Below are 13,332 nucleotides of genomic sequence, written 5' to 3'. Positions count from 1 at the left end.
GAACAGTCACCACATGCCTAATGAAAAGCAGGAAATGTTTTCTGACTTCACACTACTGAACTGTTTGTTTCTTGTTTTAGAACTCTTTCCTCTACTGCTTACATAACTTTTTGCAGCTATCTGTTCTACTGAAGTTATTATTTTAGTCACAATATAGAGGATTTGGCATGGTTACAGGAAAGTAAAAGTAACTCGCTTATTAGTTAAAAGGATGTTCTTTCAAAATTCTATTGTTTGTTTTTCTTTATTGTCACCTGTAATTTATAATTAGGGCTTTTCTGGAATATTCCACTACGTGTTTGTTGATATAGATTGTGCATTGTTCTGGTGAAGTGTTTAGTAAATAAAGGCAACAACAAACGATTTGTCTCGATGTCATTAATAACATCTTACTTATTCCATCACAAAGCTGGAATAAATTATTAACCATCAAACTATTAATTTTCCCATTTTAATATTTTATCCATTATTACTTCAACAACTTTATTTATGGTCAACTGTTCAAGAGGAAGAAAGAAATTGAAAACCTTGTAGAAGAAACAAAATATGAAATCACTTTATTTTTATTGGCTGTGATTCCATTTTGAATAACAATTATTTATTAACTGGTATCATGCAATGGAGAATAGCAAGCAAATTACAGATGACGTTTACATTCACAGAGTCTCTACGTCTTCCTGTGGTTTGGTTAGAAGATCACAGCATGCATTTGATATGAGCATTTAAATAGCAAAAATGATTCGGCTAGTCACAAAATTATGGCTGAGCTGTTTAGCTTCCATGTATGAAAACATTTGTAAGACGGTTACTCAAACATTTTGCTAACTCTGTGCACAAATAACAGAGAGGAAACACATACTAACATAGCATTCACGTAAGACATTACATTTAGTTCACAACATCAAATTTGCAACAGTACACAACGTTATATTAGTAAGCTCATTAAAGAAGACATAAACAGCAGCATTGATATGTTTTAGTTTGACACAGAAGGGAAAAACACTAAACTAACATACAGTAAACGTAGACTAAGAAACTCCAGTGCAAATAAATACATGAGCTAGTCTCTTAACATGTAGTAGCATTCAAAATTAATATTGCAGTCTGATTTTATATGGCTTTCTCTAAAGGTAGATGTAAGTTCATGAAAATCAAATTCACAATTAATCATTTCACTCTCTAAAAACCAGAGGACAACAATTTCTGTGAAATAAAAAGGTTTGTACTTCATGCACTCTGACAATGGCAGAACTTTAGATCTTGTTCAATTGAATGCATCCCCTTCCTAATTAAAAAAAATACAAAAAGACTACCTCAATTACCTGAGATTAAACACATTTTATGGACACAAAGCTATGAATGATGACAGAGATATCCAGAATAGGACAAATGAACCAGGCTTCTCTTTGGTTGTTTTAAAGCCTCATGTTACATTTGGTAAAATAAATAAATAAAAAATCTGAGATTATAAAATACAAAGAAGCTTATTCCAATGTTCTCATAATTGTGTTGTTTGTTGATTTTTGTTCATTAAACTGTTGTTTTATGTGCTTTTAGAAAAAACTGCATTAACTGTATAAAACAGAGTGTGTTAAGCACTTTACTCACAAAAGTTCAACAGACGTTACAAGATTCTTATCATATGCAATGCGATGACAAAACATGTTGTCCATAGATTTAAGTAGATTATTATATTTTGGGGTTTATTTAACACATTTACCTGTTAAGTGAAATATAAAAATGTCCACATATTTTATTACATGAGTGTATTTTTTTTTATTTTACTCTTCTTGCTAAGATTTACTCCTTATGGTCCATGTGTTGAAAGCTACATACCCTCAGTTTCAATATTGATTGTAAATTGGCAATCTAAACATTTTGTGAACCGTGAAAAAAATGTCAGTAGCACTTCTGTGTTGAATAAGATTTCTTGGTTCACTGAGAATTGAATGCATTGGTTTAAAATAACAGAAGTTATTTACTTAGTTTCAGTTTTGCTTATGTCTTTGTCACATATTAAAAAAAGACAGGTACTTTAGAGAAGTGCAGTCGAAAATATACAGTGTTTATATATATATATATATATATATATATTCTATACCTCTTTTTCTTTTATATATATATATATATATATATATATATATATATATATATATATATATATATATATAAAATTAAATTAAAAAACAATGTAAGTAGCTTGACCATTGCACCTATTTAATTTAAGTGGTTACACCTAAATTCATTATTTGAATTTAAATAAATCAAATGCCAGTTGTATTATAATACTAATATTTGCATTAGTAGTAGTAATAGTGTTATTAATATTAGTAGCAGTATTAAATAAATCTGATTTAATAGATACACCTCATTTTAATCAAATATTTTGAAATCATTCTAACATTGAAATACCAATTTCTATGAATTGATTTAAGATTGTTTCTTGAACCAAGTGCATGTGCCATGGATAAAACATTAATTAGCTCTTGGAATAAATATAGTGCCACTTAAAGTACAGAGGCAATTCTACAGTTCACTATGAAGTCTTGGATAAAGGAGAGTTCCACATGGTTCATTTTCTGAATGTTCCCTTAAGATGGACATGTAATCACAAATATATGCCAGTTTACATGATGGTAAGATATTTTTATTTCAGTTTATTTGCCAGAAGCAAATCCTGTTGCCAATAATTACCAGATTATATACAAATAACCCAAAAAAAGAAAAAGGAAAATAATCTCAAGTTGACAACATTATTCGTAAGGTGATTTCAACGTGTGTTTCTGCGTATACAACTGCCAGATTTTACATATATTGTACTATGGCTTATAATAAAATTGCGTAGACTGCAGCTCATAACCTTGACATCCATTTAGAGGTGTCTACTGTATGTGACTATGTACAAAAGGGAAGAAGAAAAGAAAGTGAGGGACTATAGTGAGCAAAGAGACGGGAGGGAGGGTAGCATGTGGCAATACTTCACTTTCCCACCATAAAATGGGAAAACCATTGCTTTGCTGTTTTAAATTAAAACAGTCTGACAGTCTACTATTTTGCTTCTCTTATTTCTTGAACATATCTTGAAGAGGACCCGGTAGATATTTAATAACTGTGTCTAGAATGCTTTCTTCCTCGTCCTCGTCTTCATCCCCACAGCCAGCAGGTATAGCCTTCTTCGGACGTGTCAAACTGCCTTCTGCTGTCGCCTCCATTGCAGCTTGTGCCTCTGCCTCTTTTTCTTCTTTCTTCTTTATGCCATACTGAAAAAAAAAAAAATCATTTTAGCCTATACGTTTAATGTAGTCAATAAATAATATTTCTTTTTTGTTGTTTCAAATACAACTAGAAAGTTAATTTTCCTATTACTTAAAAAAATAAGAAAGAAGTGAACATATTCTTATCTAAAAAGCTGAAGTAACAATGATCTACTTCTTAAACAATAATATTGCAGACTTAATTGCAGTTCCATTATTAAAAGGAAGCAAAATAAACATGATTATTTAATATTAAAGGGACTTTAAAGCACAAAAGGAAATGCACTATTGCTTGCATATAACTATATGTTTAGTACCAGTGTTTGAACACATAGTTAAAGTCAGCTCCAGAGCAGCAATGCACATTCCTAGTGAGCAAATAACAAGAGGCATCTGCATAGTCACCAACCAATAGCTATGTTCAAGTAATGCATTGGTTCTCCTGATTCTACCTATATACACCCTTCCCTCCACAGGAACCTTTTTTCAGGTCAGTGAACAAGCATTTTAAAAATGTACACAGGAACTGGGTCATTTTTTTTATAATAGCAATACATATACACACGTTTGAAAGTAAATGCATGCAGAAGCTACATTTAATACTGAAATGGTAATGGGAACATGTTGAAATACAAATTATAGATTTAAAAAGGTTGTGGTGACATGAATGCCTTCATCACCCTCCATTATGTAAATAATTTGACATGCAGACATTTGTATTGTGAATTAACTTGCATGATTCAGATAGAGCAGGTCATTTTAAGACACCTTATTAAATTCACTTCAATTTTCAAATGTACTTTGTTCTCTTGGTATCCATTGTTGAAATGGAACATGTAGATATCCTCTGCTGCATTTGACACCATTGGCCACCCCCTCCTACTACAGACTCTCAGCTCTCTTTGTCTCTGTGACACTGCCCTCTCTTGGATTCACTCTTATCTCTCTAACAGGTCCTTTTCTGTCTCATTTGCTGGCGATTCCTCCTCTTCACCGCATCTATCTGTTAAAGTACCTTAAGGCTCTGTCCTGGGTCCTCTACTCTACTCTATTGATATTTCACTGAATATCACCTCTACTCTAATGATACTCAGATCTACCTCTCCAACTCTGCTCTCTCTCCCTCTGTCCTTTTACATATCAACGACTGCTTATCTGGGATGTCTTCCTGGATGGTTCTCTCCACCTTAATATTAGCATGTTCAAGACTGAGCTCCTTCTATTCCCCACTCTAACTCTACTCCAGTTTCTGACGTTTCTGTCACTGTTGGTGCACCACTATCCGGGAAATGGGAATAGAGCTCTCAATTCCTCCTGTATTTGTTTGATACATTTTGTCCTGTCTCTTAAAAATATTGTATCATCGTTGTACTTTTATCTTTTTGTACCCAATGGTCAGTGTGGTGGAATATTTTGTCTCTATATAAATAAAGTATAATAACAATAAAATAATATAATACACCAGTGGGAGCTAGCTAGGTATTCTTGCCTGCACACATTTGTTTCTTGTGATGGGCTGACTAGATGTGTTCAGCTAGCTCTCAGTAGTGCAATGCTGCTCCTTCTGCAAAGGATATCAAGGGAATGAACTAGATTTGTAAATTGGAAGGTTGTTTAAAATTGTATGTTCTGTCTGAATCCTGACAGAAAATAAAATGGGTTTCATGTCCCTTTAGCCTCAAAAAGATGAAACCAAAATAAACTAACATTTCAAATATTTGGTTCAGGACCATGTGGCAAATTATTTTACTAGCATTTCTTCATGTCTATGTTTAGTTTTATAAATTAATTAATATTGTTCCCTTATGTATAGTTTGTCTATTTCTGTATGTGGTTATTTGTTTGAATGCTACATTTAAAAATACCCATCAGCCATATAATGATATTGTTATATTTCAATGGGCCTGGAAACTATACAATAACATCTTTACAATTTCCCCTCATATTTTATCAGTATTAACATTGCTAAGATTTTAAAATTCTGTCTACAATTTCCTAATGAATGTAATCTAATGAAATTCACACTAGAATGCTAAATCATATAATCAGTATAAAAGTAAATTATAGAGATTATCTTTGTGCAGAAACACATGTGCTGTAATACCAAACGTCACATTATTTTAATTAAACACACGTGATCTAAAATAAATTATATGTAGTGAGATGTTTATACAAAGCATTTTCTAAAACCTAAACAGAAAATACATCACAAATTAGTAAACTGCTTCACAATCAGTCCAGACATTTTATAAGTGGATTTGCAGAAGGTTATTGATTTTGATCAAGTAAAGTTCTCACTGGCAATTATTCAATGTCTATCATTATTTGTCTTTCTTTTCTTTCTTAACCTATGACTGGAGTGGGAAAGCTTTTGTGACAAATGAAGAGCCAGATTACAAGTGGTGCACTATTTAGTGCTTTCGCTCGAGCGTTAACATTGATTGAAGAAATATTTTTGCGCGCATGAGTTAGCGTTCTAAATAAAAGAACTTCGGCTATCTCGATCGCACTAACTTATTCTCCCCATAAACTTCAATGGAGAGCGAAGAAGAACAAAACCTAACACTTATTGTTCGCGTGCTAACCCGACAGTAATTATTTATATTTAATAATTCCAATGTTCTTTACATACAGGAAAATGTTGTTTTTACTAAAAATAGATATATATGCCTATATATTTATTCCTATAGATATATAGGTATAGATATATATTTTAAATTAACGTTATATAGATATAAAATGCATGTATATATATATATATATATATATATATATATATATATATATATATAAATATATACTTAACAAAAATTAAAAAAAATTATATGTGAAGAACATAGGAATGTAAAATATGTGTACCACGCTTCAAGTATTCTTTCAATTTTTTAGAATAGTTTATCTATATTAATTATTTACATTAATTATTAATATTTTTCAATATTTTATATTTGATAAACACATAACACACCTTACTCATGTCAGGTTAGTGCAGATGAAGAATTAGTGTGCTCCTGTCAGTTTTTAAACCCAACAGGAGTACACTAATTCTTGATGTGTGCTAACCAGACACCATGTTAGACCTATAGCGTGAAACCTAAAGTGCCTTATGCATATTTTAAATTCCAATGTTCTTCACAAAAAAATAATTTTTATTTATATATATATATATATATATATATATATATATATATATATATATATATATATATATATATATATATATATATATATGATAATGTTAAAGGGACAAGTCCAAAAAAAACTTTCATGATTTAAATAGGGCATGTAATTTTAAACATTTTAAACATTTTAAACAACTTTCCAATTTACTTGTATCACCAATTTTGCTTGCAGGGGGTGTCAATCAACCAGATCGTATTGGATCGGGTTGATTTCTTGCGAGTTCTGTCCGCCTCCTCAGAGCAGGCAGACAGGTTATGGAGCAGCGGTCTTTAGATAAATATGCCCCTCTGTCTCTATATCGTTCTCTGTATGTCTAGTTATGTCTCTGTCTACAATTTCTATGTACATTTTCTGTCATCTATCTATCATCCATCATCTATCTATCTATCTATCTATCTGTCTGTCTGTCTGTATCTATCTATCTCTCTATCTCTATCTATCTATCTATCTATCTATCTATCTATCTATCTCTATCTCTCTCTCTCTCTCTCTCTCTCTCTCTCTCTATCTATCTATCTATATCTCTCTCTATCCCTCTCTCTCTATCTCTCTATCTATCTTAAAAGTACAGAAACAGGGCAAACCCTTTCATCTTTACTGATAAATCTAACTACAGATTTGCAGAATCATATGGACAACTGCACTTAAAAATGGTGTGTGCTTAACTCTATAAAATAGTATTTAGTTTCAATTCAGATATCTTGGTCATGCTAAAATTCCAATCATACAGTTTGACCCTTGCAACAGTTACATTTGAGTTATATTCCAGACTATTTAAAATTTAGTGCATCAGTTAAAAGAGAACAGATTTATTAGTTTTATAATTATTTGATTTGTCTGCAAAACAGTAACATAGCAGGAAAACAATTGTTCAAAACAGGCAGGTATGCAATAAGCAGCAAATTTACTACAATATTCATTTAAGCAGGAATAAATAATGCATCCCATGCTTTTGAATAGTTGATGCACTAAAATGCATGTTTTAGAATTGCATCAATCAACAGTATTTTAGAATCATATCAATCAACTGTGCACAAATGCTGCAGTAATGTTTTAATGTAATTTCTTCTCTTGGGTACATCCAACCAGGCAAACTTCTGCATATATATATATATATATATATATATATATATATATATATATATATATATATATATATATATATATATAAAACTCAATGTTGTATGGTAACGTTGTAGTGTATGCTATTTCAATTGATAAATATTATAATATTTACCTAAAAAAAATATCTTGGAAAGATATAAAAAAAATGTTGATAACGCTTTTCAACTAAAGTAAGATCTACCTCACTTTTATATTTCTGCTTTCACCTATTTTTTTATTTTTATTTTGTGTTCTGATTGTTGGAAAAATGCTGCCTCAACATGCTTAAAGGGATATGAAAACCCCACATCTTTCTTTCATGATTCAGATAGAGCATGTGATTTTAAACATCTTTCTAATTTACTTCTATTATTAATTTGTCATTGTTCTCTTGATATCTTTTGTTGAAAAGTAGAGATGTATGATTAGGCCTATTTCTGGAACACTATATGGCAGCGGTTTTGAGAGAATGCTGTCCATTTGCAAAAGCACTAGATGGCAGCACTATTTTATGTCATGTAGTGCTCCAGTTGTCTACCTAGGTATCTCTGCAACTAAAAATACAATGGCAACAAAGCAAATTTTATAATCAAAGTAAATTGAAAACTTTTTAAAATTGTATGCTCTGTCTGAATCACAAAATAATATTTTCAGGTTTCATATCCCTTGCACAAATAGAAATGCAGAAGTAATATCCATGCTCACTTTGTTGCCATTATTATCAAAGAAGTTTAAAAAACATGAAAGTCAAAATTATACTATTATGATTATCAGGTTCTACGCGTTTCGGCTTACAGCCTTTCTCAAAAGAAAAGCTGAAATGCGTAGAACCTGATAATTAAACCAGCTGATTGCTGGTCTAACAGAAGGGGAGAAGGCTACATACCCGATATACAGAGCATGCAAACATACGCTCACTCAGGACGTGTGAAGAATCTATCTCTGACACAGGAGGAGAACAAAGATTGAGCCCTTGTGACATAGAAAGGATGAAGAAACCGTCTGGTAACTTGAAAGTAATAATTCCAGTGGTCCAACAAGGTAATTTGAGAATCATCCAGTTCACCCACAGGACAAGAGAAGATCTTGACAACAGTGCACTGTTGAACGGTATATGAACCGACAGCAAGGAGAGCGGTATTACAACCTATCCGCTTAAGGTACTATCTGGCTGAAGATTCACGTAAATCACATGTGTTTTACCACTTGGAAACTTTTTGAACTTATTTCCTTTTTTCAATTATTGACACGCTAATATAGCGACAATCAGTTCTATACATATACCTTTAAGGATATTTGGTACCATCACAATAAGACTGGTTTTCAGATACGCCCATCAGTCCATAAGATTGGATTATAATTTGCGGTTACCTCACTTACCAAGCCTGGACATATCCCACTGGTGATATTTATTTCTAGGATTGATACATTGTATATCAGTGTGATTATTAGTATCACCATTATATTTTTAATCTGTTTATTTTTTTAGGTACTTAGCATTAGATATGCATAGGTAAGACACTGGTGTCTGTTTTATTTTTTCAGTATGTTCTATATTTTTATCTGTTTTAATTTCCATTGATATATTATCCAACGGGTATATACCCAAGTGTATAGTAATAAATATTTGTTTGAGATAAACATATACATACATCTTGTGTTTCATAGTTTTAAGTAACATACTTATATCTTACATAAATATCAGAACGGAAAAAATGCAAAGATAATCACATTTTATAGACATCATATATGAACAACTCTAATAACATTGGATTACGTATATATATATATATATATATATATATATATACACTGTATATAGTATATATATATATATATATATATATATATATATATATATATATATATATATATTACAATTGGACATATTCAGTAACAGCAATTCATTTGTGCCACCTATTATTTTATACATTAAAATGAAATGCTCTTGTGGGCCTGCTTATGTTGAAGAAGTGACCCAATAGGTCAAGGACAAATACCAACCATTGGTAGAGATGATATTACACAAAACTACTGCTTAAAAAGAATGCTCAGTGAATTAGATAATTGGAAACTTTGTTCCCAAGAGGTCTCAATTGGAAGAAATAATTGTGGAGTTTCACATTACAGATAATCTTTTTTTGCAATAGATTCACAAGTAGTTTGTACAGAAGGAAATAAAATAAATAATTAAATATAGCAATATCTAAATATGTAAAAAATGTCTCCAACTACAAATCCCAAATTGGAATCTTTCTCTTAAATAAAGGAAGGATGATTAGACAGGGGCCTTCTTTCTTTTTATGGTGAAATATGGTTTTAGTTAACCAATACTATGGATTAAAGCAAATTAAAGGGACATGAAACCCAAAAATTTTCTTTTATGATTTAGAAAGAGCATGCAATTTTTAACAACTTTCTAATTTACTTCTATTATCTAATTTGCTTCATTCTCTTGATATACTGTTCTGAAAAGAATATCTAGATAGGCTCAGTAGCTTCTGATTGGTTGCTGTACATAAATGCCTCGTATGATTGGCTTACCCATGTGCATCGCTATTTCTTCAACAAAGGATAGCTAAATAATGATGCAAATTAGATAATAGAAGTAAATTGGAATGTTGTTTAAAATTGTATTCTTTACTTGAATTATGAAATCATTTTTTTGGGTTTAGTGTCCCTTTAACTTCTGTCCTAAGCACTATATATAAACAGAGATTGATGGCATTATTGATTGTAACTTGAAGAAATGCTTGGGTCACAAAAGTCTTGTTAAATGTATGAGATATCATCACCCTTTGACACCAATTAATAAATATACCTTGGAAAACTTAGTGCTTAGAGATACAGAAAAAGACAGCTCTACTCAACCAGGATTTTTCTTTTTACTTAGCCTATATCATAACTAAATGGTTATATATTAATTACATGAAACTCCATATGTCCAAACTATTGCCATTTTGTACTTTGACAGATTATAACTTTAATTTTATACTACATTTGTGCATATCAAATTTGCTTGAATAGTCATTAATAAACACGGAAAACATCGGAAACAAAGAGGCACTGTTTTAATATAGTAGTAATTAGTGCTATTGACATGTTGAATACTAAAATGCCACTGTCAGCATTATAGTATATGCTAAATGTAAGTTCAGTGTGCCTTATCATAGATTAAATGAAACCCTTAATTGGAGATCTACGGTCTACCCTATATTTATCTCTAGTTGTATGCATCTGGCAAGGTGTTTGACTGGGAAGGGAAAATTGTTTTAGACCTCTACTTCATGTCCAGCAACCATGTATATCAAGATCAAGCTAAAATTTACATTCTAAAGTTATTTGAGGGACCTTGCCATACTGACGAGACTCCTTATATCATCTTGTCTGTAAAAAGAGCTTTACATTATAAGGCCCTACATCAATATAGTCTCAAGTGAAAAAATAAAATAAAAATGTGTTTTGCACAAATATATTATTCACCACTGCAGTGGCCCCAATAAAAAAGTGTTGAATTAGCATAAGAATATTCAAATATTATTCTCAATAGCAAATTTGAATTTCACATGTAAACTTAGATTTTGTTATGCTTAGAAGCAAAGATCTATGTTTAATATTTAACGCCACTAAAGCAATGACTAGCACGTATGAATATTAAATTTAAATAAAGTTTGGTGGAAACAAACCAAGCTTTATGCATAATTAATATTTTGTCATTATAAAGCTGGGTTTACATTATGAGTATTCTTATATATCCAAAAATCTATTACTTAATATTCTTATGCACATTAACCTGGTCTATGTAAGCATGAGTAAGGGTTGTTACCCGAAACGTCGCTTATTATTTGGGATGTCTGAGTGACCAATAAAGAATATTGAATAAGCAAAGAAGCGTTGTGGACATTTTCTTATTACTTTGGATTTAAGGGATTGTTGCAGAGTCCCTGTCTTACGTGCGCTCACTAAAGAGGTTGCTGTCTCATTACTTATACAATTTGGTCTATGTTAAAGAGATATTACAATGCTGGACAAAACTAGAACATGGAAACTACTAACAATGCTATTGTTTGTTTCTAATCTGTCTGCAGCTATCTTCAAATCTGTTCTCCTATTTCAACACCTTAAATGGACATTGTACACAAGATTTTTCTTTGCATAAATATTTTGCAGGTGATCTATTTATATAGCCCATCTGAGTGTTTTCATAAAATTGTCACTGGGTGTCCCAGCCTAACCCTTATAAGCAGTGCTAAACTGGCAGCTTCTAAGTAAGTTTTTGAAAGGTTTTATACAGTATCTGTGTACATTCTTATCTATGGTAGTGTCTATTACAGGCAGTTATGCCTTCATACTAGGCACCAACATCCTGGAGCTTAGGTAGTTCCATTCCTGATATAAAAGCACTGCTCATTTAAAGTTTATTGACAACTGCATCATGCTCTTCAGGTTATAGTGCGCATGACACAGAGAAAGAGACTTTATTGATCTATATTATTCCTGAGGGAATACAATATCATGGCAACTAGTAACCGTTATATTGAGTAGTGCCCATAAGTTACATTTAAAAAGTGTCTGAGTATTTCTTGTATTCCTTGAGGAAGGTGTAAACACGTGACCACTCTTCCAGCAGAGTAAGAATTTCAGTACTGCCATGAATATGGAAAAGAAAAAGCTTTATTACATATTGAATTGGTAGGATATAATAGTCATATGGTATTTATCTTACATTAGCAATCTGTTTTACACAGATTAAATGTGTTTTTGCATAAATGGGGGATCCATTCTCTTGTTTTCTTGACAACTAATCACTTAATGTCATTAAAAAAAAACAGCAAGAAAATGAGATGATACATGCAAGCATGACTAGAAAAAGAAAGCAACTCCTTACCAAGGGACCCATTTTTTGGAGGTGGGGTTCTTAGTTCTGAATTTGTATTTAGAGAGTATTAGAAAGAGACTTTTCTCTGCTTTTTCTCATTTGAGTGACAACACAAATTTAGGAATTGCACATTTTAATCTTTAATTTTTCTAGTTTTTTTGCAAAAGAAACATATGTCCCCTGAATCTTGGCTACAATGCATAGTGATAATACGTTGCAGCAGCAGTTCACAAGGGTTCCTACTACGCCGTGAGTCTGCACAGGATGCATGGCCAATAAACATGGGCTCTACCACAGAAAAACTATGGGGTGCAAGAGAAGATAATGGAGATAATCTGCTTATTCAACACACCACAAAGGAAAAAGGAAAAGTTGCACTATTACTGTAAAAAATAAAAAATATACTTTTATTGAACCATATTAAAATAAACAACTCTGATGCAATTGCAATAATCTGACATATTTTGCACCCTCTGCTATAGTTTCATCATAGACCTATACAAATGGGCTGAGCTTGCAAGGAGATCAGACATTGTTACTTTTTTTTCTCTATATACACAATGAACTCATTATCTTATCTCGGTCTGATTCCACAAACGCAAGTGCAATTGAAAATTATAATTTTAGTACTAATATCAATATAGTATTGATATTTTGGGGGTATAGGTGGGAATACAACCAGCAAAAGTAATGTTTTTAAATGATAAAATAAAGGTAAAGGAACTTGTAAACAATGTATTATACTCCAGCAGGTAAAATTGATAATTGTGAAGAAAATTGTACAGTATACTGTCCCTTTAAGAAGCAGCAAATATAAATCCACTGCTTCTGCTAAATAATCCAGGTCTGATTTATAATTGAAAGTTTCTGCTCTGGAGTGATCTGCTGCATGAGATCAGGTGTGGAGCTGCA

The 13,332-nt window shown here is 31.6% G+C and overlaps 1 protein-coding gene across 1 annotated transcript in view; it reads right to left on the bottom strand.

Moving 5' to 3' along the window:
- Positions 1–528: 528 nt before the first annotated feature.
- CPLX1 (complexin 1) overlaps positions 529–13,332 on the bottom strand; it is a 262,161-nt gene continuing 249,357 nt past the window's right edge. Inside the window, exon 4 of the mRNA XM_053702737.1 lies at positions 529–3,260. Within this exon, the coding sequence (XP_053558712.1) occupies positions 3,063–3,260 (198 nt within the window). The 3' untranslated portion in view covers positions 529–3,062. The remainder of the gene's footprint in view (positions 3,261–13,332) is intronic.

This window comes from Bombina bombina, chromosome 2, assembly GCF_027579735.1.
Source record: "Bombina bombina isolate aBomBom1 chromosome 2, aBomBom1.pri, whole genome shotgun sequence".
Lineage (NCBI taxonomy): Eukaryota > Metazoa > Chordata > Amphibia > Anura > Bombinatoridae > Bombina > Bombina bombina.
The sequence above is the reverse complement of the archived record's forward strand: the minus strand, read 5'-3'. Positions and strand labels throughout refer to the sequence as shown.